The sequence below is a fragment of the Crocodylus siamensis genome, chromosome 14, assembly GCF_052110815.1.
Source record: "Crocodylus siamensis isolate JL-2025a chromosome 14, ASM5211081v1, whole genome shotgun sequence".
NCBI classification, from domain to species: Eukaryota; Metazoa; Chordata; order Crocodylia; family Crocodylidae; genus Crocodylus; species Crocodylus siamensis.
This window is the reverse complement of record NC_143408.1, coordinates 1812034-1834237: the sequence shown is the minus strand read 5'-3', so window position 1 is coordinate 1834237 and position 22204 is coordinate 1812034. Positions and strand designations below refer to the sequence as shown.

The 22204-nt window shown below is 68.3% G+C and overlaps 3 protein-coding genes and 1 pseudogene across 4 annotated transcripts; 2 read left to right on the top strand and 2 right to left on the bottom strand.

Moving 5' to 3' along the window:
• The first annotated feature begins 5376 nt into the window (after positions 1-5376).
• On the top strand, positions 5377-8492 carry B3GNT3 (UDP-GlcNAc:betaGal beta-1,3-N-acetylglucosaminyltransferase 3). Of its 2 annotated transcripts, XM_090027091.1 has the most exons (2): positions 5377-5408; positions 6754-8492. In XM_090027091.1, the coding sequence occupies exon 2, from the start codon at positions 6760-6762 to the stop codon at positions 7912-7914; it is 1155 nt and encodes a 384-aa protein (XP_089883217.1). In that variant the 5' UTR covers positions 5377-5408; positions 6754-6759; the 3' UTR covers positions 7915-8492. The 2 variants fall into 2 exon arrangements, with proteins under 2 accessions (XP_089883217.1, XP_089883216.1); XM_090027090.1 differs by lacking the exon at positions 5377-5408 and having other exon boundaries at positions 5819-8492.
• Positions 8493-9452: 960 nt separating this feature from the next.
• On the top strand, positions 9453-11137 carry INSL3 (insulin like 3). The gene is made up of 2 exons (XM_090027904.1): positions 9453-9627; positions 10950-11137. Exons 1-2 carry the CDS (start codon positions 9453-9455, stop codon positions 11135-11137), a joined length of 363 nt encoding a protein of 120 aa, XP_089884030.1.
• Positions 11138-11695: 558 nt separating this feature from the next.
• JAK3 (Janus kinase 3) lies at positions 11696-21849 on the bottom strand. The gene is made up of 25 exons (XM_090027089.1): positions 21149-21849; positions 20814-20936; positions 20272-20474; positions 19953-20076; positions 19652-19763; positions 19301-19446; positions 18882-19167; positions 18481-18603; positions 18219-18376; positions 17498-17609; positions 17092-17278; positions 16827-16948; positions 16554-16685; positions 16236-16320; positions 15746-15879; positions 15425-15563; positions 15005-15156; positions 14778-14928; positions 14476-14615; positions 14034-14223; positions 13815-13939; positions 13274-13446; positions 12541-12658; positions 12349-12459; positions 11696-12244 (listed from the first exon to the last, which is right to left on the bottom strand). Exons 3-25 carry the CDS (start codon positions 20459-20461, stop codon positions 12128-12130), a joined length of 3327 nt encoding a protein of 1108 aa, XP_089883215.1. The 5' UTR covers positions 20462-20474; positions 20814-20936; positions 21149-21849; the 3' UTR covers positions 11696-12127.
• Positions 17961-18045, bottom strand: LOC149853110 (U2 spliceosomal RNA; annotated as a pseudogene).
• Positions 21850-22204: the final 355 nt, after the last annotated feature.

Here is a 22204-nt window from a genome sequence, read left to right as displayed (position 1 = left end):
GCTGCCCACCTCCCTGCGCCCGACCACCTTCCTAGCTCCAAATGCCTCCCTTATGTCCGGGCGACCCCCTTCCCGGAGCACGCTTGCTAGTCTGGGGGTAACATCGCCGCCACCACCCCGAGAAGGGACTGTCTCGGCCCTGTGTCCTTGGGGAAACACTGGCCTAATAGTCCGACAGGTACTCGACCTGGTACAGGCACTTGGGGCGCTTCCTCAAGTCCGGGGGCAAAAAGTAAAGTCTCCCTTAGTCTGCAGACCTAAGGGGTCTCTTAGGTATAATTTAGACCCACCCCTCAATAAGTCTCCCACACCAGTCAAAAAGGAGAACTTTATTGATTACGAGGGGTAGGGGAAACTAGGGTACAGGGTTGAGTAATATCTTAGAAATCCTAGAGAGCAAACAGTGTGGCTGAGGTAGCCTTTTGATCACGCATCTGTGTTACTGCCTGCTAAATATCTAATCCGACTGAGTAGCTTACTCACAAGCACCAGCCAGAGGCTGGCTGAGGTTCCCCTCTGGAGTCTGGGGGTGAGGGAGAGCTGGGTCCCGATGGTAAGGCTCCTCTGTCTCCCCTGCTTTGCTGCTGCTTCCCCTCATGGCCCAAGAGAGCGCACCTCCTTTCCCCCCCGCCCCACAACCTATACAGCCCCCGTGACCTCATTCACCTGGGCCAGTGGCGGTCAGCCCCAGTTGGCTATCCGCCAACCAATTTGAAATGCATCACCTGTTACCAGGTAGATCCCAGCTCCCCAGGTAGGTGCCTCTCACCCAGGTGGCTGATGCCAGTCACGTGGGCAGAGGGAGCAGGTTCCCCCTCCCTCAGGACTGCAGCCAGCTCAGGTTCCCTAAAGAGACCGGCTGAGGTGTGACTCCTCCGTGCTGGCCCATCTAATCACATTGTCACAGGGCAGGGATTTTGGGGAGAAACCAAGGTGGCTTTCTGCCACACCCCTCTGTGCCTCAGTTTCCTCCCCCTGCAGCCGGTGCTTCCTGCCCATCCTCCCCCCAAGGCGCATGGGAGCAAGGGCTCTGCCATTAGGCTCCTTGCTCCGTGCTTCCGGAAAGTGCATGCACCCTTTCTTCTGCCACCCAAGGGTGGAAAAGCGCCCAAGTGACCACGTGCTCTAACCTCACACGGGATCCCAGGCCGTTGGGCTGTCCATGGCCCTGCGGCACTTCGTGTCTGTAAGGAGTTTCCAGCCACCCACCGCAGTGCGGCCCTGCCTCATCCACTTGTTAGCTGCAGCCTCGTTTGTTAGCCTGTGCTCGCGGGTCCCAAGGCAGGGGACTGGTGCTGCCCGGTGGGTTTGGCTCCAGGGCGGAGGCTGCTCTCAGCTCCCCCAAAGCCTCGTGCAAGGGAGCAGGGGGCTACAGGGAGGGCTCAGGCCCCTGGGAGCACCTGTCACTGGGTGGCGGGGATTTGCACATGCGTGTATAGGTGTGCATGCAGGGGAGGCCACCACTCTGAGCACGGACGTGCTCTCTGCCCTGCAAAAAGTGAAAGGGCTGGGGCAGAGGGGGGCTGTACCGGAGCTGGGGGCGCTTCCTAGGCCCTGGCTGCCTGGGCCCCTGATCCTGGCCCTGTCCACGGGGGGAATGGCTGGGTCCCTGCCCCGTGCTGTTCCCACGCTGGGCTCGTGGAGGTCCCCCCCAGCGTGCAGGATGGACGCAGGGTGCAGGCACCGGCTCCCCTGGGGTCCTACCCCCAGCTCGGGGCTGGCTGAGCCTGGGAGCATTGCTCTCCAGGCACCTGGCTCCCGGCTGCCGTCGTTCCCGCCGCTCATACCCTGATTTATGGCAGCTGGCCTGCCGCGGCCCAGCCCAGAGACTGGTTGAGTCGCATTTCTTCGGTCCTGAGGCAAGAGGAAGGTGCGGCCAGGCCGAGATGGGCTGCTCTCCGGCCTCCTGCCCTCCTCTTCCCTCACCACCCCCAGCATGTGTCCCCTGCGGCTGGGAACAGCTCCGCTCTGCCCTCTCCCAGGCTCCCCAGCCCTCCCGGCTCTGGTTCCCACCGCCTGGGGCTCGACCTGCGCCCTCCAGGAGGCAGGGAGGTGCCACCGCTCTGCCCCCCTCATCGTGGGGAGCAAAGCAGGAGCTCTGGGGTGCGGGCGATGGGCAGCAAAAGGACCCAGGATCCAAAGCTCGGGGCTCGCGGGGCAGGCTGCAGGGTGCTGCTCCCCTGGTCAGAGGAGACTGGGAGCAATGAGCTGGCATGGGCCTGGGTGGGAGCCAGCCCCCTCCCCTGCATCTGGCGCCAGCTTTTGCAGCATAGCTGGGATCCACCCCCCCCCTCTGCAGAGCCAAGGCAGGGCAGGGAAGGGTTAAGGAGCTGGCTGCCTTACCCTGGTACCTGGCCAGGTGCGGGCACAGCTGGGGGCGGTTGTGCAGCCCTGGAGCAGATCCTGGAGGGCCGGGGCCTGGAGGAGGGTGCTGCTACCCCCAGAGCCAGGTAAGTGCCAGGCTTGCAGCCCAGCCCTGGGTTCATCCCCTTCCCGCACCAGCCAGCTGTGGGGATAGGGCTGCAGAGGCATTTCCAGGGCTGGGGGCTCTGGTTTCTGGGCAAGGGCAGACCCCATCCCCAGAGCCGGCTGCCCCAGCCTCGGAGGGGCAGGGCTGGCTGTCGGCGCGCCGCCTTCTTTGCAAGGGTGGGGAGATGGCCTGGCACTCCAGTAGCGGGTAACGCCAGCGCCCCGCTCTGAGCAAGCACTTGGGGCGATGGGTGAGTTTTTGCAGCCCTGGCAGCTCCCGCAAGCCAAGCGGGAAGTCTCGGGGCCACCGCAGGAGCGGTGGACCTCTTGAGAAATCCCCTTGGCCGTGCCAAGCAGGATGAGCCCAGCTCCTTCCTCCTCCTGGCCCCCAGGCGAGGGGCTGCCAGGAGCCCCAGCTTCACGGGGCCTTTTGGACGTGCCTGGAGCCCCTTCCCCGCCAAACCCCGCTTCCACCTGCTTCGGTGCCTGACGGGCTGTCGGTGGGGTGCGTGCCGCTCGGGCACGGCTGCCGGGGCTCTGACGTGTCCAACAAGGGGCTTTTGTTTGGAGCGGCCTTGCCAGCTGCTCTGTGTTGTCCCAGGCGGTCAGACGTCGGCTAACCCGGCTGGGCGCATCCTCTTGCCCCGGGGCTGGGGCGTCCTTGTGAGCTGTAGTGACCGGGGCACGGTGCCGATGCTGAGAAGAGACACGGGGTCCAGCTAGGCGGGTGCAGGGGCCAAGCTCGCCCGTGTGCCTGGCATGTGACCATACCTGTGTCTGCACCGTGGCAGCTCAGGCCCAGCTGGAGCATGGGCAAGCATTGGCCCTGGCTTTCCCGGGCCCCTGCCCAGCTCTGGGGGGTGCCTCTGGGGTGGCTGGAGCCTTTGGCAGGGGCCGTTGTTGGCCGCGTGTCCGGCAGGGCTGGGGAGGAGCGAGGCGCGTCCCAGGGCTGCGGTCCCAGCTCCCTCGGACATGGGGCAGCCCGGGCCGGCTGGCACCTTGCTAGGTGCTCCTTCACCTCCACTGGTGCCTGTCACCGTCCGGCTCAGTCCCAGCCGCCCAGCTCCTGCCTTCAGCAAACACTCCAGGGACGTGACACAGCTGGGAGCAGCTCGATGCAGCAGCGCTCTCCCAGCAAAACAAGCCTGTCCCCCCGGGCACCGCGGCATGGCAGCCAGTGCCCCACGGCCCTGAGGGGTGTGCCCGGGGAGGCATTCTGCCTGCAGGAGCGGGCACCTTTTGCACAGGCAGCTCCTTGCGAGCAGGAATTGGCAGGGTCTGGAAGTCTCCGCCTGTGATGCAGCTCCTGGGGCCCAGGTAATGCCAGCCCCTGGTTCCCCCCTGCCCTGCCCAGCTCTGGTCCTCGGGGGACGATGTGGAGAAGACTGGTGAGTGTTCTGGTTCCCAGAGAGGCCGCGGGTCCTGGGGAGGGGGGTGCATAAAGCAGGCTGAGCCCCCCCATCCTGCGGGAGGAGCTTGGGGGCGCGAGGGAGGGCCCGTTGCAGGGGTGGGTTTGCTGACCCAGGCAGGTGCGGCCGGGCCTGCCCTGCGGCAGGTCTGTGCTGGTGTCTCGGGCTCTCTGCTGCGCTTGGTCACCGTGTTAAACTCCTCCGTAGCCCCCCGGGCTAGACCCTGCCACAAGCAGCCGGGATGGCCTGGGGGTGGGCATCCCGGCTGCAGGGTGCAGGGTTGGGCTGGGCCCTGGGGTGTCGTGGGAAACCTCAGGCATTGTTTTGAGTTTTTTGGGAAAATGTTCATGTTCCAGGTCAAATTAGCCAAATCGGTTCCGAATCGTTTCGATTGAGCAATGCTCAGTCGTTCTAGGACCGTACGTGGTGTTACCACCAGCACGTTTCCGCCACTCCCAAGTCTGCAGGTGGGCGTCCTACATGTACGGAGGCTTGTGGTTTGGATGCCCCGTGAGTCTCACTTGCCCTTCACCAAAAGTCACAGGAGCAAGCTGGGGAGGAGTCCCTAATTGCCATAAAGTCGGTGCATAGCCAGATCCTCCCACTGGAAACTGGCCAGCGGGAAGCTAATTATAAGACTGGCAGGGACGTGCTCTCCGCTACACAATGACATTCAAGTCTACTTTTGCCCCTTGATCATGGTGTCATGCCAGATAGCAGAAACTGCAGGTATTGGAGAACTTGGAAAGACGGTGTGCAGTGTAAATACTGCACCCACGACTTCTGCCGTGGCTTCGCGGAGCTGGTTGCAGTGAGCTGGGGGTGGGCAGGGGCTTGTTCAGAGCCCACCTGGCCCATGATGCGGGCTTGGAGACAGACTGCAGGTCCCAGGCCACCTCTCCCTGCAGCCGTGAGGGGCTGTCGTGGGCCCAGAGCTCACCGGAGGAGCCGGGCCGGGTGGCAGTCGAGGCACCACGTGTGGTCGCAGTGCCTGGGTCAGGGAGAGTGGCTGCCAGCCTCGTTATTACCACGGTTGAGACTCATGAGAGCGGCAGCACCGGGTGGCCAGGGTCTTGCACCAGGATCTCGGCCAGTTCTGCCAGTGTAAATGCATCCCCGTCCAGGCCTTTCCCTTGCCGCTGGGGTCAGCTTGGGGGGCTCCAGGGGTGGCTACAGCATATCCCTGGTCTGCCAGAGGCTGGTACCTGCCCGTGCAAGTGGGAGCAGCCCCGGGGCTGCTGTAACCTCGGCTCGCCCACATGTGGGGTTGCTCTGGCATTTTGCACTGATGCCGTCCCTGGGGGAGAGGAGGGTATTAGGGCTAGAAGCTGCCTGCTGCTTGCAGCTGGCAGGGCTGGCGCAGGGGAGGGTTGCAGTCCCCAAAGGCTGCAGGGGCAAATCCAGAGAGGTTTGGGTTCAAACCCACAACAAATCAGAAACGGGCGGGGAGGGGCCGGGCTGAGTCAAGATCGAGCTGCAAGTGATGCAGCCCTCGGCAGCAGGAAGGAGCTGCAAAGGTGAGGTGAAGAGGTAGGTCCCTGCGAGAGGAATAGCCGAACCTGGGTTACTGGTTCGCCTGGGTTTCAGGTGCCGGCACCTGCTCACAGACGCCGAGCACAAGCAGATCCTGGGAGGGTGGGTCTCCCCAGGGAGTGGCACTGCCAGGGGCTGCAGCGAGTGTCCCCTGGCCCCGGGGTCTTGGTTTTCGTACGGCGAGGGTGGAAGTCGGCTATTGGCACAGCTACAGCCTGGGCTGGGGTTGGGGCTGGGGGGGACCCTCTTTGGGAGCGTCCTGGGGGGCTTTGAGAGGCTGGATGGGGGGCCACGGGCATTAAGGGGCTATTGGGGGTCTGGGGCATTATGCCCGTGGGGCTGAAATGGGGTGCGAAGGGGGTGGTAGGTGACGGGGCCGGGGTGGGGTGGGGCTACAGTGAGGTTTGGGTGCTCAGGGGCAGGGGTCTGGGCGAAAGGCTAGGACTGGGGAGCCCTTCTGCCTGTGGCCAGGCTGGGGGTAGTAGCAGCCCACCAGATCTGAATGCCCGGAGAGAGGCTTCCTCCTACGTCCCCCAGCCAGCCGTTCGGGGTGGGTAGGGTGGAAGAGCAAAGTGCAATGCCGTCCAGAGAGCTGCCAGTGCCTACCTGGCTTCTCCAGCGCCTGATCTCCTGGGGGCTGCCAGTGAGCGGGGTCTCCGGGGGCTCCCCGAGCTAAAAGCCCCCCCACCCCAGGGAGTGGGGGCCACAGGAGCAGAACTGGGAGCTGACCCCCAGCGGCTCCCCCTCCAGCTCTCAGGGGGGAGGCCTGGCTCGGGCTGGGGGAGACGCAGGTTGTTTGCTGGGGCGGTGTCGGCCCCGGGGCGCGGGGGAGGCCGGTGAAGAGGCCCCGAGGTGGAGGTGTCACTGGCACGAGTGACGTGGCATTGTCCTCGGCTCCGAGGAAGTCGGGCGGGTGCTGCCAGGAGCTAGTTTCGCCTTGTCTCCAAAACTTTGCTCCTCTCCCTCCTTTCTTGTGCCCGACCCAGCTCAACCCGTCTGCCTCCCAACCTTGCCCCGAGGCACCTGCTTTACTGGTGCTTTAGTGTCCCACGGTGCTTTCCCCAGCAAAGACCTGCTAGTGCCCGGGCCCGCCTGCCCCTGCCTCCCTGCCTCCAGTGCCACCTTTGAGCATCCCCTGCTGACCCCCGGGGAGGGGTCCCAACCTGCCCAGGATGGCCTGATCCTGAGCTACATGGAGCCCAGTGCTGTTGGCCCGGGTCTGCCTGTGGGTGTCCCCGCAGCCCCCAAGAGCCTGGTTTGGGGCCAAACTTTGGGCCCAAAGAAGCCCAGAGTATCCGGCGCCCGCATGCGGCTCCTCAGCCTGTCTGGGCCTGTCTTGCAGAAGACGATGCCCCGCAGGTGCCAGAAGCTGGAAGCCGTGGTCCTGGTCACCGTCGGGACCGCCGCACTGCTCTTCCTCCTGCGAACCACCGGCAACAGCTCCATGCCGTGGCAGGCCGGGGAGCCCGCCGTGACGCCCAGCGCCCAGCCGAGCCCCGAGCCCACCCTCGTGTCCCCGCGCCCCACGCCGGTGTGCCGGGAGAACGCCTCCGTGGCCAACCTCTCCGGCTTTGCCGGCCTGCCGGCCCACGTGAAGGACTTCCTGCGCTACAGGCACTGCCGCGAGTTCCCGCAGGTCCTGGACGTCCCTGGCAAGTGCGGGGGGCCCGAGGCATCCCGGGGCGTCTTCCTGATCCTGGCCATCAAATCGGCCCCCGCGAACTACGAGCGGCGCGAGATCATCCGCAAGACCTGGGGGGCGGAGCGGACGTACGCGGGCGCCCGCATCCGCCGCGTCTTCCTGGTGGGCACGGTCCTGGACCCCCGCGAGGCCTCGAAGCTGGACCAGCTGCTGCAGCTGGAGGCGGCGGAGCACGGGGACGTGCTGCAGTGGCGCTTCGTGGACAGCTTCTTCAACCTGACGCTCAAGCAGGTGCTGTTCCACACCTGGCTGGAGGCCCGCTGCCCCGGCGTCCGCTTCGTCTTCAACGGGGACGACGACGTCTTCGCGCACACCGACAACATCGTGCACTACCTACAGGGCATGGGGGAAAAGGGCAGCGAGCGCCACCTCTTCGTGGGGCAGCTCATCACCAACGTCGGCCCCGTGCGCGCCAAGTGGAGCAAGTACTACGTGCCCGAGCAGGTCACCGCCGCCAGGCTCTACCCGCCCTACTGCGGGGGCGGGGGGCTGGTCATGTCCGGCTTCACCACCCACGCCATCTACCGCGAGTCCCTGAACATTGAGGTCTTCCCCATCGACGACGTCTACCTGGGCATGTGCCTGGAGAAGGCAGGGCTGGTCCCGGCTTCGCACATGGGCATCCGGACGGTGGGCTTCCACCTGCCCTCGGCCAAGCTGGCCGCCTTTGACCCGTGCTACTACAAGGAGCTGCTGCTTGTGCACCGGTTCGTGCCCTACGAGATGCTGGTCATGTGGCGAGCCCTCCACCAGCCGGGCCTGAAATGCGGGAGGAACCTGGAGATCTATCGCAATGACTGAGGGGGACCCCAGGACTCCCGGGGAGGGGGCACTGGGGTGGAGGCCAGTCGGGTGCTGGCCCCAGGCAGCCGTGTTCCCCTGCGGCTCCGCCCCGCGTGGCCTTTCCGGGGTCCGGGCAAGGCTCTGCCCCTAAAATCCGTGGGCAGAAAGCGCCTGGGGTGTGGGCATGTTTGCTGGACCTGGGGTCCCTTGAAGTCCTCCCCTGCCTTGCACCCTGGGGGAGCTCGCACGGCTTTGGGGCAGGCCCCGCATGGCTTTCAGCCCCTCCTCTGAGCCGGCACCTCGTCTCTGAGCCCCCAGGCTTGTCCTTGCTGTGCTCAAGGGTGATTTTGGTTTTCCCCCCTCCACCGCCTGAGCTGCCTCGGGGCTCAGTGGCTAGGCAGCTGCTCAGCGGGGCCGCGGGCTGACCCCCAACCACGGCGCTGCCCCCCGCTCGGCGGGCCAGCTCATCCCAGGGGCGCCGACTGCTGCACCTTGGAGCCCGTTCCCGCGCGTCCCCAGCGCGGACAGGCGTTTGCACTTCCCAACAGCCCCCGTGCCTTTGTGCCGTGTCTGGCCACTGTGAATTAATAAAGGACTTATTTGGGTAACGAGCAGCTCCAAGCTTGGCTTCCTCCTGGCTAGGGGACAAGGGGGGCTGGTGGCATGAGGGTGGGTGAAGGGAAGGAATTCGGAGCGCTTTTCTTGGCGGTGCTCCTTGCTCGCTGCTTGCCCGTCCTGCCTGTAGGGGAGGTGCATCCCAGCGGCAGCTGCAGGCTCAGAGAGTATTGCAGCTGTCCACGGCCCAGCCTGGGAATTTGGGGGCTCTGGTCCCCACACCCTGCACGGCGTGTTCAGGGGTCCCTGCTTCGCCCCTATCCTGATTTGCTCCCAACACCCCCGGGCAGCAGTCCGCGGGGCCTGGGCTTGGCGAGGAGCCCGGAGTTGGCCCGCAGGAAGGTCCTATCTGCAAGGGCCGGCCGTGAGCTGGGACGGGATGTGGTGTGGCGTGAAGCGCAAGGCCGGGCGATAGCCCTCGGGGCAGGGTTGCGGGTGCTTGCAAAGGCAAAGCAAGTTGGCAGATTCGCAGCCCAGATGGGACCCTGTGGTGTGGGTGGGGGGTCCGGGCAACAGGGCACCAGACCCCTGGGGCCTGGGCTGGACAGGCCTGGGAAGGGGGGCGCAATCACAGCGGGGACGTGGGGTGCAGCTCGGGTGGGGACCAAGGGAGAGGCTGTTGGAGGGAAGCGGTTGCGCCAGCTCCAAGGACGTGAGCCGTGCGGCTGTGTGCAGGGGGTGTTGCAGCCAGGAAGCCACTGGGAACAGGCAGTCTCACCCCGCGCCCTTGCTCAGCCCCTGCGGCCCCGGCCTGCCCCCGTTGCCTTGGGGAGCAGAGCGATGTCCCGGTGGCGGGCCGTGCCCAGGGCCAAGGCTGCCTCGGCTGCACCTCCCAGAGAGAGGATAAGAGCGGCCGGCAGGGAAGCTCAGAGCTGCAGGGACAGGCGTTCGGGCCCCAGCGGAGCTGCCCCCGGTCGCGGTGCCCTGGCCAGCCGTGAGCCATGCGCTGCTGGGTGGCTCTGGCCATCGTCGCCCTGATGGCGGGTCCCAACGTGGGCTCCATGGCGCAGGACGACCGCGTGGTGAAGCTGTGCGGCAGGGAGTTCATCCGAGCCATCGTCATCGTCTGCGGAGGGTCCCGGTGGAAGCGCTACCCCTGGAAGGGCACGTCCTCTGGTAAGTAGCTTGTGGCTGCGCCGTCCCTGGGGCTGGGAGCCGGGCTCTGCTGGGGGCTGTGGTTTCAGAGGGATGCACCCCCCCTTTCCCTTCCTGCCCTAAAGGGATGCATGGCAATGCTCGGTCCTGCCGAAGCAAGGGCGGGGGGGGGGGGTCCTCTGGGGTGCCGGAGCATGTCAGACGGGGAGCCGGGGTACTCGGAGGCACGGGCATCGTCTGAGCTGCGCGGGGCGGACCCACAGCGCTGCAAAGCTGGGTCTCTCCCGTTCCCGTGCCATGGGGACCAGGATGGGACGCGGGCTGGGAGGAGAGACCTGCCAGCTCTCCCTGCCCAAGTGCCGGGGAAACCAGCCTGCTCTCGCAGCTGCCTGTGGGCAGCATCTGGGGCGGGGGGCGCAAGGCTAGGAGGGGGCCGGGCTGTGCTGAGTGTCAGCCAAGGGGTTTCCTGGGGGCCGCAGCCATCAATGCAAGCTGCTGGGATAAATGCAGGTTTTGGGCCAGCTTGTGGGGGCACCCGTGCTGCTTTCTGGAGCAAGCTCATGCCCTCCCCGGTGGGGCAAGGAGCTGCCCTTTCCCTCCCGGGGGCGTGAGCAGGCGTCAATGCTGGACACGTCTCCACTGGGCTCTCATCGCCTCGCAGCAGGTGCAATTTGCCCCAGGCTACTGCTTCCTGTGGGAGGGGAGGTCAGTGCTGGGCCTGGCATCCGAAACGCTAATATTTGCTCGCGCCTCTGACGTGCAAAGACAAAGACGCAGACACCCAGCTGCCACTTGGGAGTGTGCCTCGCATCTTCCAGCTAAGCTGGGCTGGGCTGGGTGGGGTGAGAGCAGAAGGTGAGGACGCCCCGCTCCCACGTGTGCTTCCCCCGACAGGTGCAGAGCAAAGGAGCCGCGGGGACATTTTGTCCCTCCGACACTTCCCTCCTCTCCCTGTGCGGGTCTGGTGGCACGAAGAGCTGGAGCCTGCACGAAAGGGCAAAATCCCGCTGGCACCCTCCAGCCGATCCCTTTGGCTTTAGGACAAGGAGGAAATGCAAAGCGTGTGTGTGGGGCAAGGCGGGTGTGGGCTGCAGCAGCTGCTTCTTTCTGGCATGAAACTTTCAGGGGGTGGGGAGTTGAATCTTAAAAGCCCCGGCACCACCCTGCTTTCCAAGGGTATTGCCCTGCATCAGGTATTGCTGCCCAGCCCAGAAAAGGAGAACTTCCTGCTGGCAGGGTGGAGCGCGGCGGGCTGAGCCAGTGTCCCTGCGTGCGGGGCAGCTGCAGGACGACCGGGGGGGAGAGAGGGCTGCTGGGGGCTGACCCCCTCTCTCCCCTTGCAGCCGAACTGCTGGACTGGCTGGACGGCGGCGTGTCCAGAGAGGCCGGCGCGCGCCCCCCCGCCCCGGCGGACCAGGCCAGTCCCGGGGAGCCTCTGGGGGCCATGGCACGCGTCCCTGCCAGCCTGGGCCTCGCCGGCGGGTGCTGCACCCGGGGCTGCACCCGGCGGCAGATGACGCAGTTCTGCTAGGCGCTGCGCAGCAAAGCCCCGGCCGTGCCCGCGGGACTCGGGGGCCCAGGAGGAGCCATGCAGCTGCCTGCCCCGCTCACGGTCTGGCGCCGCGGGCACAGCAGCTGGCCTCGCCTCCCTCCTGCTCTTGCATAAAGCCCCAGCCCCTTGAGCCACGGGATTAAGCAAAGCCGCGGCTGGCATGTCCAAGTCCCAGGGTCCCCGAGCTGGTGCCACGCATGCCAGCGGCTGCCGCCACGAGCTCGAACACGACTGTACGGCGACTGCTTGCAATAAACAGCCCCGCTGCCCTGCACCGAGTCTCGCCGTGTCTGCGGCAACGCGCCGCCACTCGCTTCTCCAGCGTGCGCCTGGGGTGGGGGTCGGCTGGCACCCCCGCCCCAAGGCTGCGCATTGCCGCCTCTCAGACCCAACCACTTGGTTATTTGAAAGACCCTGTGCCTTTGGCACTGGAGCTGGCTGGCCCATGCCACGAGGGGGCTGTCCTGGCGGGGCTTGCGGGGGGACGACCCAGGCCTTGGCAACAAAGAGCCCTAAAGCCCAAGAGACACTGATCTTTCCAGGGTTTTAATGTAAAGGCGACGCCTTTCGCGGTCTGTATCAGGCACAAGCAAGCGCGGAGCGTGTCCTGCCGGCAGCTCAGCCCGGCTGGGGCGTTTGCCACCCCGCTCAGCCCCTCTGCAGGCTCTGGGAAGCCCCTGCGCAGACAGGGGGGCTGGTTTCCACCCCCCCGCCCCAAGGAAAAATAGGGGGGTTAAAAGCCACTAGAGAGACCTCAACCAGCAGGTCCTGGCTGGCAAATGGCGATGGTGGGGGCAGAGAGGCGCTGGCATGGGGGCAGCCTGGCAGGGCTCGCTGCAAGCTGCCTGCACGTCCTTGGCACTGAGCAGCATCGCCGTCCTGGCACAAAGCTCGCGGGGACCTCGGGAGAGCGCGCTGCTTCTGGTGGCGGGGGTCGCAGGCGGGCCCGCTCCAGCGCCGCCTCGGGTGCTACCCCCGGACTTTGCTGCGGCTGTCCTGCAGCGCCTCGATCCTGGCTGCCAGCTCCCCAAACGTGGGCCGCTTGCCGGGGGTGAAGGTCCAGCAGCTCAGCATGAGGCCGTGCACCTGGGAGGAGAGGGGTCAGCGCTGGGACGGACGGACGGACGGACGGAGGGAGGGAGGGAGGGAGGGAGGGGGCTGGGGCAGGGCGGGGCAGGGCAGGCCCCTACCTCGGTGGGGCAGCCGGCGGGCGCCGGGAGCCGCTTGTCGTCCTTCAGGAGGTCGAGCAGGGGGCAGATGATCTGCGGGGGCTTGTCCGGCCCCATCATGCGGAGGAATTCCTGCGGGCGGCGGGGGGGCCGTGAGCATCGGGGCAGGGGCCGCCCCCCCAGGCCATGGCTGTTCCCCGGCCCCACGCTCACCTCCGAGGGGCTCCGGCTCTTGCTGCTGAAGGTGAAGAGCTCGTAGAGGACGACGCCGAAGCTCCAGACGTCGGACTCGCGGGAGAACACGTTGTCAGCCAGCGACTCGGGGGCGTACCTGCGGGGGGGGTGTCTGGGCAGCCTGGGGGGGCAGCGGGCCTGGGCCCAGGGGGATCGTGGGGGGGGGGGGCCCTGGGAAAGAGGGGGAGGGCGCGGACAGCCAGACACGCTCCATCACGGCCGCCCTCCTGCCCCCCATCCCTGGCCAGCGGTCTGCAGCGGAGACCTCAGCCCTGGAGATCTCCACCCAGCGCCTTCGGGCGCCCGCAGCCTGCAGCACGCTCCCTTTGCTCTTTGCGACTCAGTTTCCCCCAGGGGCGGGCACCTCGCCAGCATGGGGCGAGGGGGTAGGCTGACCCGGCGGAGCGGAGACCGGGGGTCTCTGGCCCGCCCGCTATGTCGCTGGACACGAGGGAGAGGCCGGGGCGCTGCCCGAGCTAACTGCATGCCTGTGGCTGGGGTAGTGCCACGTTGCACCCGCCTGTGCCAGATGTAACCACGCTTGGCTTCCTGCAGCGTGGCGTCAGGAGGGAAACTGAGGCACGGACAGAGAAAGAGACCAGGCCGAGGCCACTCGGTGAGCGTGTGGCGGGGGACCCGGGCCTCCTGGCTGCCCTGCAGGCTGGGCCCCGCCGCGGCGCCCAGGGCTGCCCCAGGGACTCGGGCCCCTTACCAGAAGACCGGGCTCTGCCCCGGCTCGCGCACGACGTAGTACTCCTTGCCCTGGGGCAGCAGCTTGGCCAGGCCGAAGTCCCCGATCTTCACGTGGTTGTCGTTCTCCACCAGGATGTTGCGGCTGGCCAGGTCCCGGTGCACGCAGCGCTGGGCGCCCAGGTACTCCATGCCCTGCCAGACATGCCCGCAAGCCCCAGCTGGCATTGCAGGGTTGTGGGGGGGCCTGGCCCAGGAAAGCCTCTCGCCGCCCTCCCTCACCCGCCCCGGGCATCTGGACCCGCACCCCTGGGCTTCACCCCCTCTGCTGCTGCGCCTCAGTTTCCTGCCCTGCTGCACGGGGATGGGCCCATCCCTGCCAAGGAGCGGTGTGGGGCAGCAGGGGACAGGTCGGGGCGGGGGGCGAATGAATTCAGCCTGGCGTGCTGTGGGCTTTGCAGGGGCTGGGACCCTGGGGCTGCCGTGAGGGGGGCTCCCCTGGGATTGTGGGGCCCGTGCCAGGCCCTCCCCTGGCAGTGCCCCCCGCCCAAGCCGGCCTGCACCTTGCAGATCTGCAGCGCGTAGAGCAGCAGCTTGCGGTGGTCCAGGCGCGCCTGGTTCTTCTGCAGGAAGTCCCGGAGGCACCCGTTGGGCAGGTACTCCATCACCAGCCGCAGGCTCCGGCGCCCTGTGGGCACGGGGGGCTCAGCCGCGGCTGCCGGGGCCAGATCCCGAGCCGCTGCGGCGCGGCTCGGGCTCTGCCCCCCCGCGCCCCGGCTCACCCCGGCTGTAGCAGACGCCGCGGTACTTGACGATGAAGTCGTTGTGCAGGGCGCGCAGGATGGCGATCTCCCTCTCGAAGTCCCGCAGCTGCTCGGCCGAGCTCTGCTGCAGCCGCTTCACGGCCACCAGCTCCCCGGTGCTGTCGTCCAGCGGGTCGTAGCGGCACAGCTCCACGCTGCCGAAGTTGCCCTGTGACCGGCAGCGCGGCCCGATGAGCGGAGCCGGAGCCGCACCCGCACCCGCAGGGAGACGCCGGGTGGGCCAGGTGCTCGTGGAGGGGCGACCCCCCAGGTGGAAGGGCCAGCGGGAGCAGGAGGGCCAAGAGAGGTGCTAATGCCCCCCGGCTTGGGCACAGATGCCCTGGCAGCGCGTCCCCGGGTACAGCTCTGCGGCAGCGGGGCGCCAGGGGAGCGGGGTGTGGGGCAGCGAGACCCCGCTCACCTTGCCCAGCACGGAGATGTACTTGAGGTGGCGCTCCTCGAAGAGCGTGGGGTCCTGGCACAGGGGCGCGTTGGCGTAGTCCCAGAAGCCGTCCCTGGCTGGGGGGTCGCTGGGCGACAGGTCCGACAGCAGCTCGTAGTCTGAGCGTGGCGGAGGGAAAGCTCAGCGGGTCTGGGTCCTCGCAGCAAGCCCCCCAGGGTACGGGCAAGACCCCCGAACCCTGTCACGCCCAGGGACCTCCCCGCCTTGTCCCGCCTGCCCGGGAAGCCTGGCATCCTCCCCCCGCCCCGCCAGGCGCCCACCCGAGGTGATGAGGCTGTTGAGGTCCCGGAGGATGGCGCGGAAGGAGGGGCGCCCGCGGGGCTGGTAGTCCATGCACTGGGCCACCAGGTTGGCCAGCTCTGTCCACTTGGGAGGGGGCAGCTGCAGGGCGCTCAGGTAGAAATCCAGCTTCTGGGTGGAGAAGCAGGGCGTGAGGGGCCGCAGGGTCTGCACGGCCCCCGCTTCCAGGCTGGGCGGCCCCGCTCACCTTGGAGGGCTCCAGCGCGCCCAGGGGCACGGCGCCGCTGCCGAAGATCTCCCAGAGCGTCGCGCCGAAGCTCCACCTGTCCGCCTCGAGCGCCAGGGCCGCGGGGTCGCGGACGCACTCGGGGGCCACCCAGGGGATGCGGTCCACGAGCACTGCGGGGAGGGGCCTGCTCAGCCGGGGCCTGCCCCGGGTTTGTCCCCCCGCGGGGCGGCAGGACGGCCTAGCGGTTACAGCGCTCGCTTGGGACCAGGGAGGCCGGGCTTCCAAGCCTGGCTCCGCCACAGCATCCCCGTAGGGCTGCCTTGCAGGGGAGGGGGCGCTGTGTCCCTCGGGGGGGGTCTTCCTATGCCTAGCCCTAAAGGGTGCCCCCCCTTGCTGGGGCAGGGAAAGGCCAGCCCCCACCCGCGGCTGGGCACTCACGCTCTGGGGCCAGCACGGTGATGCTGACCCCCGGGTCGCTGAGCTTGATGAAGGGGGGGCTCCCGCCAGCCGCGTCCCCCTCCCGCGCCAGCAGCACCTTCTTAGCCGAGACGTTGCCGTGGACGATCTTCTTGTCCTCCTGGGGGGGCAGGGGGCCGGGGGTCAGCTGCACGTCCCAGGGGAGCTTGCCAGCTGTGAGCCCCAAGCCCGGGGGCTGCACGGGGCGTGCGCGTGTAGGCATGCACGAGCAAGGGGCTGTACATGTGTGCACGCACGTGTGCACGCGCCCTCATGCATGCATGGCTCCTTCCAGGGACTCACCAGGAAGTTGAGGGCGTAGGCCAGCTGCTTGGCCACTTGCAGCTTCCAGCTGGTGGTCACCTTGCCCTCGGCCTGGCTGCGGCGCAGGTAGGTGTCGAGGGCGCCGTGCCGCACGTACTCCTGCACCATGACGCCTGCAGGAGTGGGGCTGGGGCTGGGGCCGGGCAGGGCTGCAGACCCCTCCCCTGCCCCTCACTGCCCCAGGGGGTTGAAACCCCCGCGGCGCCCCCGGCAGGGCACTGCTTCCCGCCTCTGGGACTGGGGGCCGAACCCAGGAGTCCGCGCTCCCCATCGCCTTCCCCGCAGCGGCACCCAAGTGGGGCGAAGGACCCAGGCGTCCTGACTCCATCCATCCTGCAGCGTGGCAAAGCCGGACACCCTGGCCCAGCCTCCCCGCGCCCGGCACAGGGCAGGAGCCGGGGTCCCTGCGGGCGTGGGGCTGAGTCCTACCTAAGGCGCCTCTGACCCGGGGGCGGGGGGCAATACTCACTGTCCTTCCCGATGCTGACCCCGTGCAGCAGGACAAGGTGCTTGTGCGAGACCTGGCTCATGACGCTGGCGGCTTCGAGGAAGGACTGGGTGGGGGCGAGCAGGTGAGGCAGGGCTCATGCCCTGCCAAGCACCCGCGTCCCACCTGGGTCCTGGGGGCAGGGAAGGGAGGGTGCCCCCAGACCCCAGCAGGGACTGGCTGCTCTCGGAGGCACCGCAGGGGCAGGGGCAGGGCGCTGGGGTGGGGAAGGAAGGCCTGCCCCACCCCAGCCACCCGAGGCTGGGCTGTGGGGTGGCCCGGGCCGGCGCAGGGCCTCACCGCGGAGTAGTTGCGCTGGCCACTGTCCAGCACTTTGAGCAACACCTCGGTCTGGTGCTGCTCGCCGCCCTCCTGGTCCCGCTGGACGCCCCGGTAGATCTGCGTGAAGGAGCCCTGGCCCAGGCTCTCGCCCTGCGGGGGAGCGACGGGCCGCTGGGTGGGGCCCCAGCCCCTCCCTCCCCTGGCCCAGGACGACCCCCGCGCATCCTCCCAGCTGCATCCGGCCCCTGTGCCCCGCAGCCCAGCCAGCCCCCAGCTTTCCCCGGCCCCTACCCAGGTCAGGCTCTCCAGCTGGATCTTGTGGAAGGTCATCTGGTTGGGGCTGCGGCGCGGGGCGGCGGGGGAGCTGGGCAGCGCGGAGCAGCCCCCACGCACGATCAGCAGGTTGGACTTTTCTAGGGGGGCGCATACAGGGTGAGCGTGGGGGGGGGGCATGAGCAGGTGATTGCTGGATGCTCCCTAACGCGGAGCTGGGCTGGGCAGACAGCCCCTGCCACGGGGCACGGTGGAGGTTTCGGCGTGCCCGGCTTAACCGTACCTTTGGGCCGCGGAGGGCAGCAGTCGGCCAGGCGCATGGCCACGCCGTCGGCCTGCAGGCTGCAGTGCTGGTAGGTGCCCAGCAGCTCCCGCAGGCTGCCGAAGCGCCGCGCCACCCCGGAGAGCCCGTAGCCGCCGTCTGGGTCCTTCCGGATCAGGCAGCGCTTGTAGTCCATCCCCAGAGCCGTCTGCACCGGGACAGAGCAAGAGAGGCCTTGCGGTCCCCAGCCAGCGAGCCAAGGGGCTGGGCAAGGGCGGCAGCATGGGCCAAGCGCCCCCCCAGGGCAAATCAGCCCCAAATGCCAGCCCCGAGGCTCCCTCCCAGCGCCGGCAGACCCTTTCCAGCACAGGAGCTGGGACCGCCGCGTCCACCCCCGGCTCGCGCCGGGAAGCAGGAGCCAGCCTACCTCCACGCAGACCGTGAGCAGGTAGCTGTCGAAGTCCTGGGGGCTGCGGCGCAGGAGGCAGAGCCCCGGGCTGCTCCCCGCCGCCTTCAGCTTGTGCACCGCGAACTCCGAGCTGCGAAAGCCGGGACCGTGTCGGGCCGGTGGGTCCCAGCCCCAGGGGTCGGGCCTCGGCCCTGACCCCTGGCCCCAGCGCACATGCGGGGTGGGCTGGTTGACAAAGGCCCTGCAGCCTTGCAGGGACTCTCCCTGCCTTTCGGTTTCGCGTGGCTTGGAAGGGAGCCCTGGACAGGTGTTCCCAGTGCCAGGCAGGGAGTCGCTCGTCGGCCGGGCATTGGCGCCCCTACAGCCCGGGGGCCTGGGAGCCCTGCCTGGCAACCCTCTGCCAGCCTGGCCGGGTTGGGGGGTGCAGTACCCAGCAGCGCCAGCAGGGGGTGCTGCAGGCCTTTTTTCTTTCTGTTTTTTTGCACCGGTCCTGGAAGCACTGCAATACCAGGTCAATGCATGGAGGGGATGGAGCACGCTCCGGTTCCACCACCCAACACCAAAAAGAACCTGCTCAATATAGACCTCCTATGGAGAACATATCAGAGACAATTACCCTGGGGGGCTCGCCTACGTGGTCACGCTGCTCAGGCCACGTTTTGTGGAGACCCTACCCACACTGCCCCTGCTGGGGTGTTCTCCCCTCCAGCCCCGGGCGCTGCCTGGTCGGGGTGCCCACCTGATGGGCCCGTGGCACCGGTTCTCCAAGTCCTCCAGGAGCCGGGGGGGGGCCACCTCCTTGCAGAAGTAGTGGTGGGCGTCCGCCGTCAGCCGGTAGTAGCCGTCCAGGAGGGAGACGAAGGACAGCGCCTCGCGCAGGCTGGGGAACTCCAGCTCCTGCGGGGCGGCACAGGCGGGGCTCAGCCCGGCCCCAGCCCGCACCCGCCACCCGCCACCCGCAGCGCAGTGCCCCCAGCCCCGGCCCTGCCGCTCCCGCGCACCAGGATCCGGTTGTCGGTCTTGGTGATGGTGACCACGCGGTTCTCCACGGGCTGGCTGTCCCGGCTCGCCTGCTTGATGCCGATGTCGGCGATTTCGGGGAAGTCGCAGAAGGGCTGGCGGGTCTGGGGTGGAGGGGTGACAGGGCTCTTGGGGGCTGCCTTGGGTCCCAGGCCGGGGCTGCAGGCACCGGGGCAGGCCGCGGCGAGAGCATGCACCCCCGCACCAAGAGCGCCGCCGGGCTTGGGCGGGGGGCCACAGCGGTCCTCGCGGCACGGGCCCCCGGGGAGGCTGCAAGCGGAGTCCAGCCTTTACGGGGCACCGTACAGCCCCTCGGCCTTGCCCTGGGCTGGCGGCAGCAGGCAACGTGCCCACCCCGCGGCGGGGCCGGCCCCCGCCTCACCTCGTCCCCGCTGTGGCTCCAGAAGACGCCGCTCTCCCCCGCCACGTGGATGAGGGTCTCGGGCGCGGGGGCGCCGGGGAACCGCACGCAGAAGCACTCCTCGGCCCCCGCGCCCTGCAGCCGCGCCAGGTCCAGCAGGTACTTGATCTTGAGGTAGCGGGCGTCCGTCTGGCAGGCGCCCAGGCGCCGCAGCGACTGCCCGAACTTGCGGCGGATGCGCTTGCGGGTCAAGAACCCGCGCTGCTGGATCTGGTCCCGCAGCCCCTCGGGCAGGCAGGACTTGTAGCTGCGGGGCGGGCGAGGGGGCTGTGAGGGCGGGGGGTCCCCGCCCTGGGGCACAGGGGGCAGGGCTGCCCGGTCACCGGCCCCAGGCCATGCCCCTGCCAGGCTGCAGGGCGCTGCCCAGCCGAGACCCTCACCTGACGCAGCTGAAGGTGCGGCCCAGGCTCTGCCGGCTCTCCTTGGCGATGCGCAGCATGTCCAGCACGGCCAGGCACAGGCAGGCCTCCAGCGTCTGCCAGCTCAGCGCCCCCACCACGAGCCCCCGCAGGAAGTCGCTGCGGGACTAGGTGCCCCACAGGGTCAGCACGGGGGGCAGGGGCTGCCTGCCCCGCCAGGATGGGGCCCCCGCCCCCGCCGCCCCGCGCAGCCTTGGGTGAGTCTCTGCAGCAGGCCCAGCTGTGCAGTGGTGGAGGGGTCAAGGTCACGGGGCGGGGGCGGGATTTGGTGGTCGGGGGCCATCTTGCAGCGGTCGGGCTGGCGCTGCTCACCTGAGCAAAGAGGTAGTCGATGACGGGCTGGTCCAGGACGGCGCTGGCCCGGTCCTGCAGCAGCTGGAACCGCTGCGACTTCCCCGGCCCGCACCAGTTGGGGAAGAGGAACCTGGCCCGAGGGCGGGGGGAGGACAGCTGGCACCAGGGTCCCTCAATCGCCCCTGCACGTGCACCCCAGGGCAGGGGCAGGGGCTGGGGCGGGCAGCGGGGAGAGCCGCTGCGTGCTCAGGCCAGGGGCCTGCGGCGTGGTCCGAGCGCCCCTGGACCCGCGTGCGCTGGGGCTCGTGGGGGTGGGTACCTGATCCTGTAGACGACGACCAGGCTGGTGGCATCGCTGACGGTGAAAACGTGGTTGGGGGGGAACCAGCTGCTCAGGTCCTCGGTGGCCAGGGCAAAGAGGCAGTGGCAGACGGGCAGGATGCCTGGAGGGGCGCAGGGGTGCAAGACGGCGGGCATTGCCCCATCAGGGCATTGAGTGAGTCACTCAGGGGCACGGGGGGGGGGGCAGTGGCAGAGGCAGGGGAGAAACCAGCCCCTCCTCATGCCATGCTGGAGGCACTGCAGACCCCAGCCCCTGCCCTTGACCCCCTAACCCAGGGACCGGAGCGTGGCCTCACCGCAGGCCTTGGCGGCCGCCACGCACAGCTCCTCTGCCAGGTACTCGCCGAAGGAGAAGGTGAGGGTGCCGCTGGAGTTGGGGGTGCCCGGCTGGTGGTACATGTGCACCTGCAGCGTGCCCGCCTCGGTGGAGGACAGGCTGCTGGAGCAGTGCCCCATCAGCGGGGTGTCTTCGCCCAGCGGGGCCATGGCGGGGCAGGCACTGCAAGGACAGGGGGGTTAACCCGGCGGGACCCCCACCCCTCTGCTCAGGGGAGCACCCCGGGGGCACTGCGGAGCCTCTCCCTGCCCTGGCCCCGGCCTCAGGAAGGCACCTCCCGCGTCAGCGCCGGCCTGCGGTTGGCATCGGGGCTGCAGCTCGCGGCCCGTGGGGGGTGCAGCTCCTGCGCCGCCTTCCCCGGGGCGGGGGGCCCTGCCAGCGCGGCACGGCGCCGAGCTTCGGGGGGACTTCCTGAGCCGAGACCGGCGTGCCCTGCCAGCCCCCGAAGCCTCCTGGGAGCTGGGGCTGGACGCCCTGGGGGGAAACTGAGGCACTGCCTACCCGGGGGTGTCTCCACGCTGCTCGGGGGCACTCGTGCTATCGGTTTGCGCCTGGTCCGCAGCGCATCTCAGGGCGCTGCCGAGGAAAGCCCCGGGTCAGCCATCGGGCTGCAGCACCGCAGCTCTGGGGGGAGAAGTGGGGTTAGCGGGAGCACAGGAACTGAGCCCCAGCCCCCCGCCACCCCTGCCTTTTGCTTGCACACCCGTCTGCCCCCATCCTCCCCTACGGGTGCCCAAGTCCCTGGTGCCAGGCCGTGGCAGGGCCCATGTAGCCGCGTGCTAAGCCCTGGAGACCCCTTGCCCGCGCCTTCTTGGGGCACAAGGCTGGGGGGTTACCTGGGAAGGGCTGGGAGGTCCTCGATCCAGCCCACCCCGGGGGCAGGTGAGGCAACGCCTCAGTGATGGGGCAGGACCAGGCCGCCAGGCGCTCGCTGCTTGTATTTCCGGCCTTGCGTGGGCGTCGGGTAGAAGATGGAGATTAAAAAGGGGAGAGAGAAAAGTCCCCCTCCCGGCTTCCTTCCTGCCCCGGCGCTGCGCAGACTTCCTGCCGCGCGGGCCTGGGAGCACGGCGCGCAGGGGCTGCCGGGCGCAGGAGGGTCCCGGCACCCAGCCAGGCTCCCGTGGGCGACGAGGCTGGCTCCGGTCCCAGTTGTGCCGTGGGGGGTGGGGGTGGGCAAGAGGACCAAGACGTGGTGCGTGCGGGCTGGCATGTAGCCGTGGGGCCTTTCCGAGAGCAAGCCACCAGTGCGTCCCCTGGAAACTCAGCCCTGGTGTCTTACTGCAGTGAAACCCGTCTGCTTCCCCGCAAAAAACACTTTGAACTGGCCCCCAGCAAGGGGGCCCAGCTCAGCAGAAGCTTTCCCACTGGGTTGCCCCGCTCCTGCACGGCTGCATGGCGTTGCTGGCTGCCGGGGCACCCCAAGCCCGGGGAGCGTGCTGGGTCCCTGTGCATGGGGGCAGCCTCCGGATCCGTGCACAGCGCGCTCAGCCCCCAGCGCCCCGGGCCCGAGTGCAGCAGGCCGGCGGCTGCAGGGCTCTGGGTTTCAGGAAGTGGGTGGACGCGGAGCTCCTCGTTGCAGGAACATTTCCTTGTCCGGGGGCTGGAGGCACCTGTGGTTGTGCAAAGCACTTTGGGTGGAGCAGAGGATGTTGACTGAGCAGGACCTACGCCCTGGCCAAAACAGGCCACCGGCAGATTTATTACCCTGGCTGCTTCCCACTGTTCACAAACCAGCCCAGCCTTTAAAACACCTGGCGGTGATTGCATGCAGACCACCGGGCTGCCTGCAGGCAGGGGAGCTCCCCCAGGACAGGAGGCCGTCAGTGCTGGGGCCTCCACGCTGCTTGCGTTCCCGCCTTGTCTCTCCTGTTTACCAGGGAGGGCGCTGGTGG

Coding starts and splice junctions, on each gene's coding strand:
- JAK3 (XM_090027089.1), bottom strand. CDS start 20,461: ATGGCCCCGCTGGGCGAAGACACCCCGCTGATGGGGCACTGCTCCAGC. Junction 18,604..18,881: donor GGAGCCACAGCGGGGACGAG/GTGAGGCGGGGG, acceptor CCTCCACCCCAG/ACCCGCCAGCCCTTCTGCGA. Junction 16,686..16,826: donor AGCTGGAGAGCCTGACCTGG/GTAGGGGCCGGG, acceptor GCTCCCCCGCAG/GGCGAGAGCCTGGGCCAGGG.
- B3GNT3 (XM_090027090.1), top strand. CDS start 6,604: ATGGAGCCCAGTGCTGTTGGCCCGGGTCTGCCTGTGGGTGTCCCCGCA.
- INSL3 (XM_090027904.1), top strand. CDS start 9,453: ATGCGCTGCTGGGTGGCTCTGGCCATCGTCGCCCTGATGGCGGGTCCC. Junction 9,628..10,949: donor CTGGAAGGGCACGTCCTCTG/GTAAGTAGCTTG, acceptor CTCCCCTTGCAG/CCGAACTGCTGGACTGGCTG.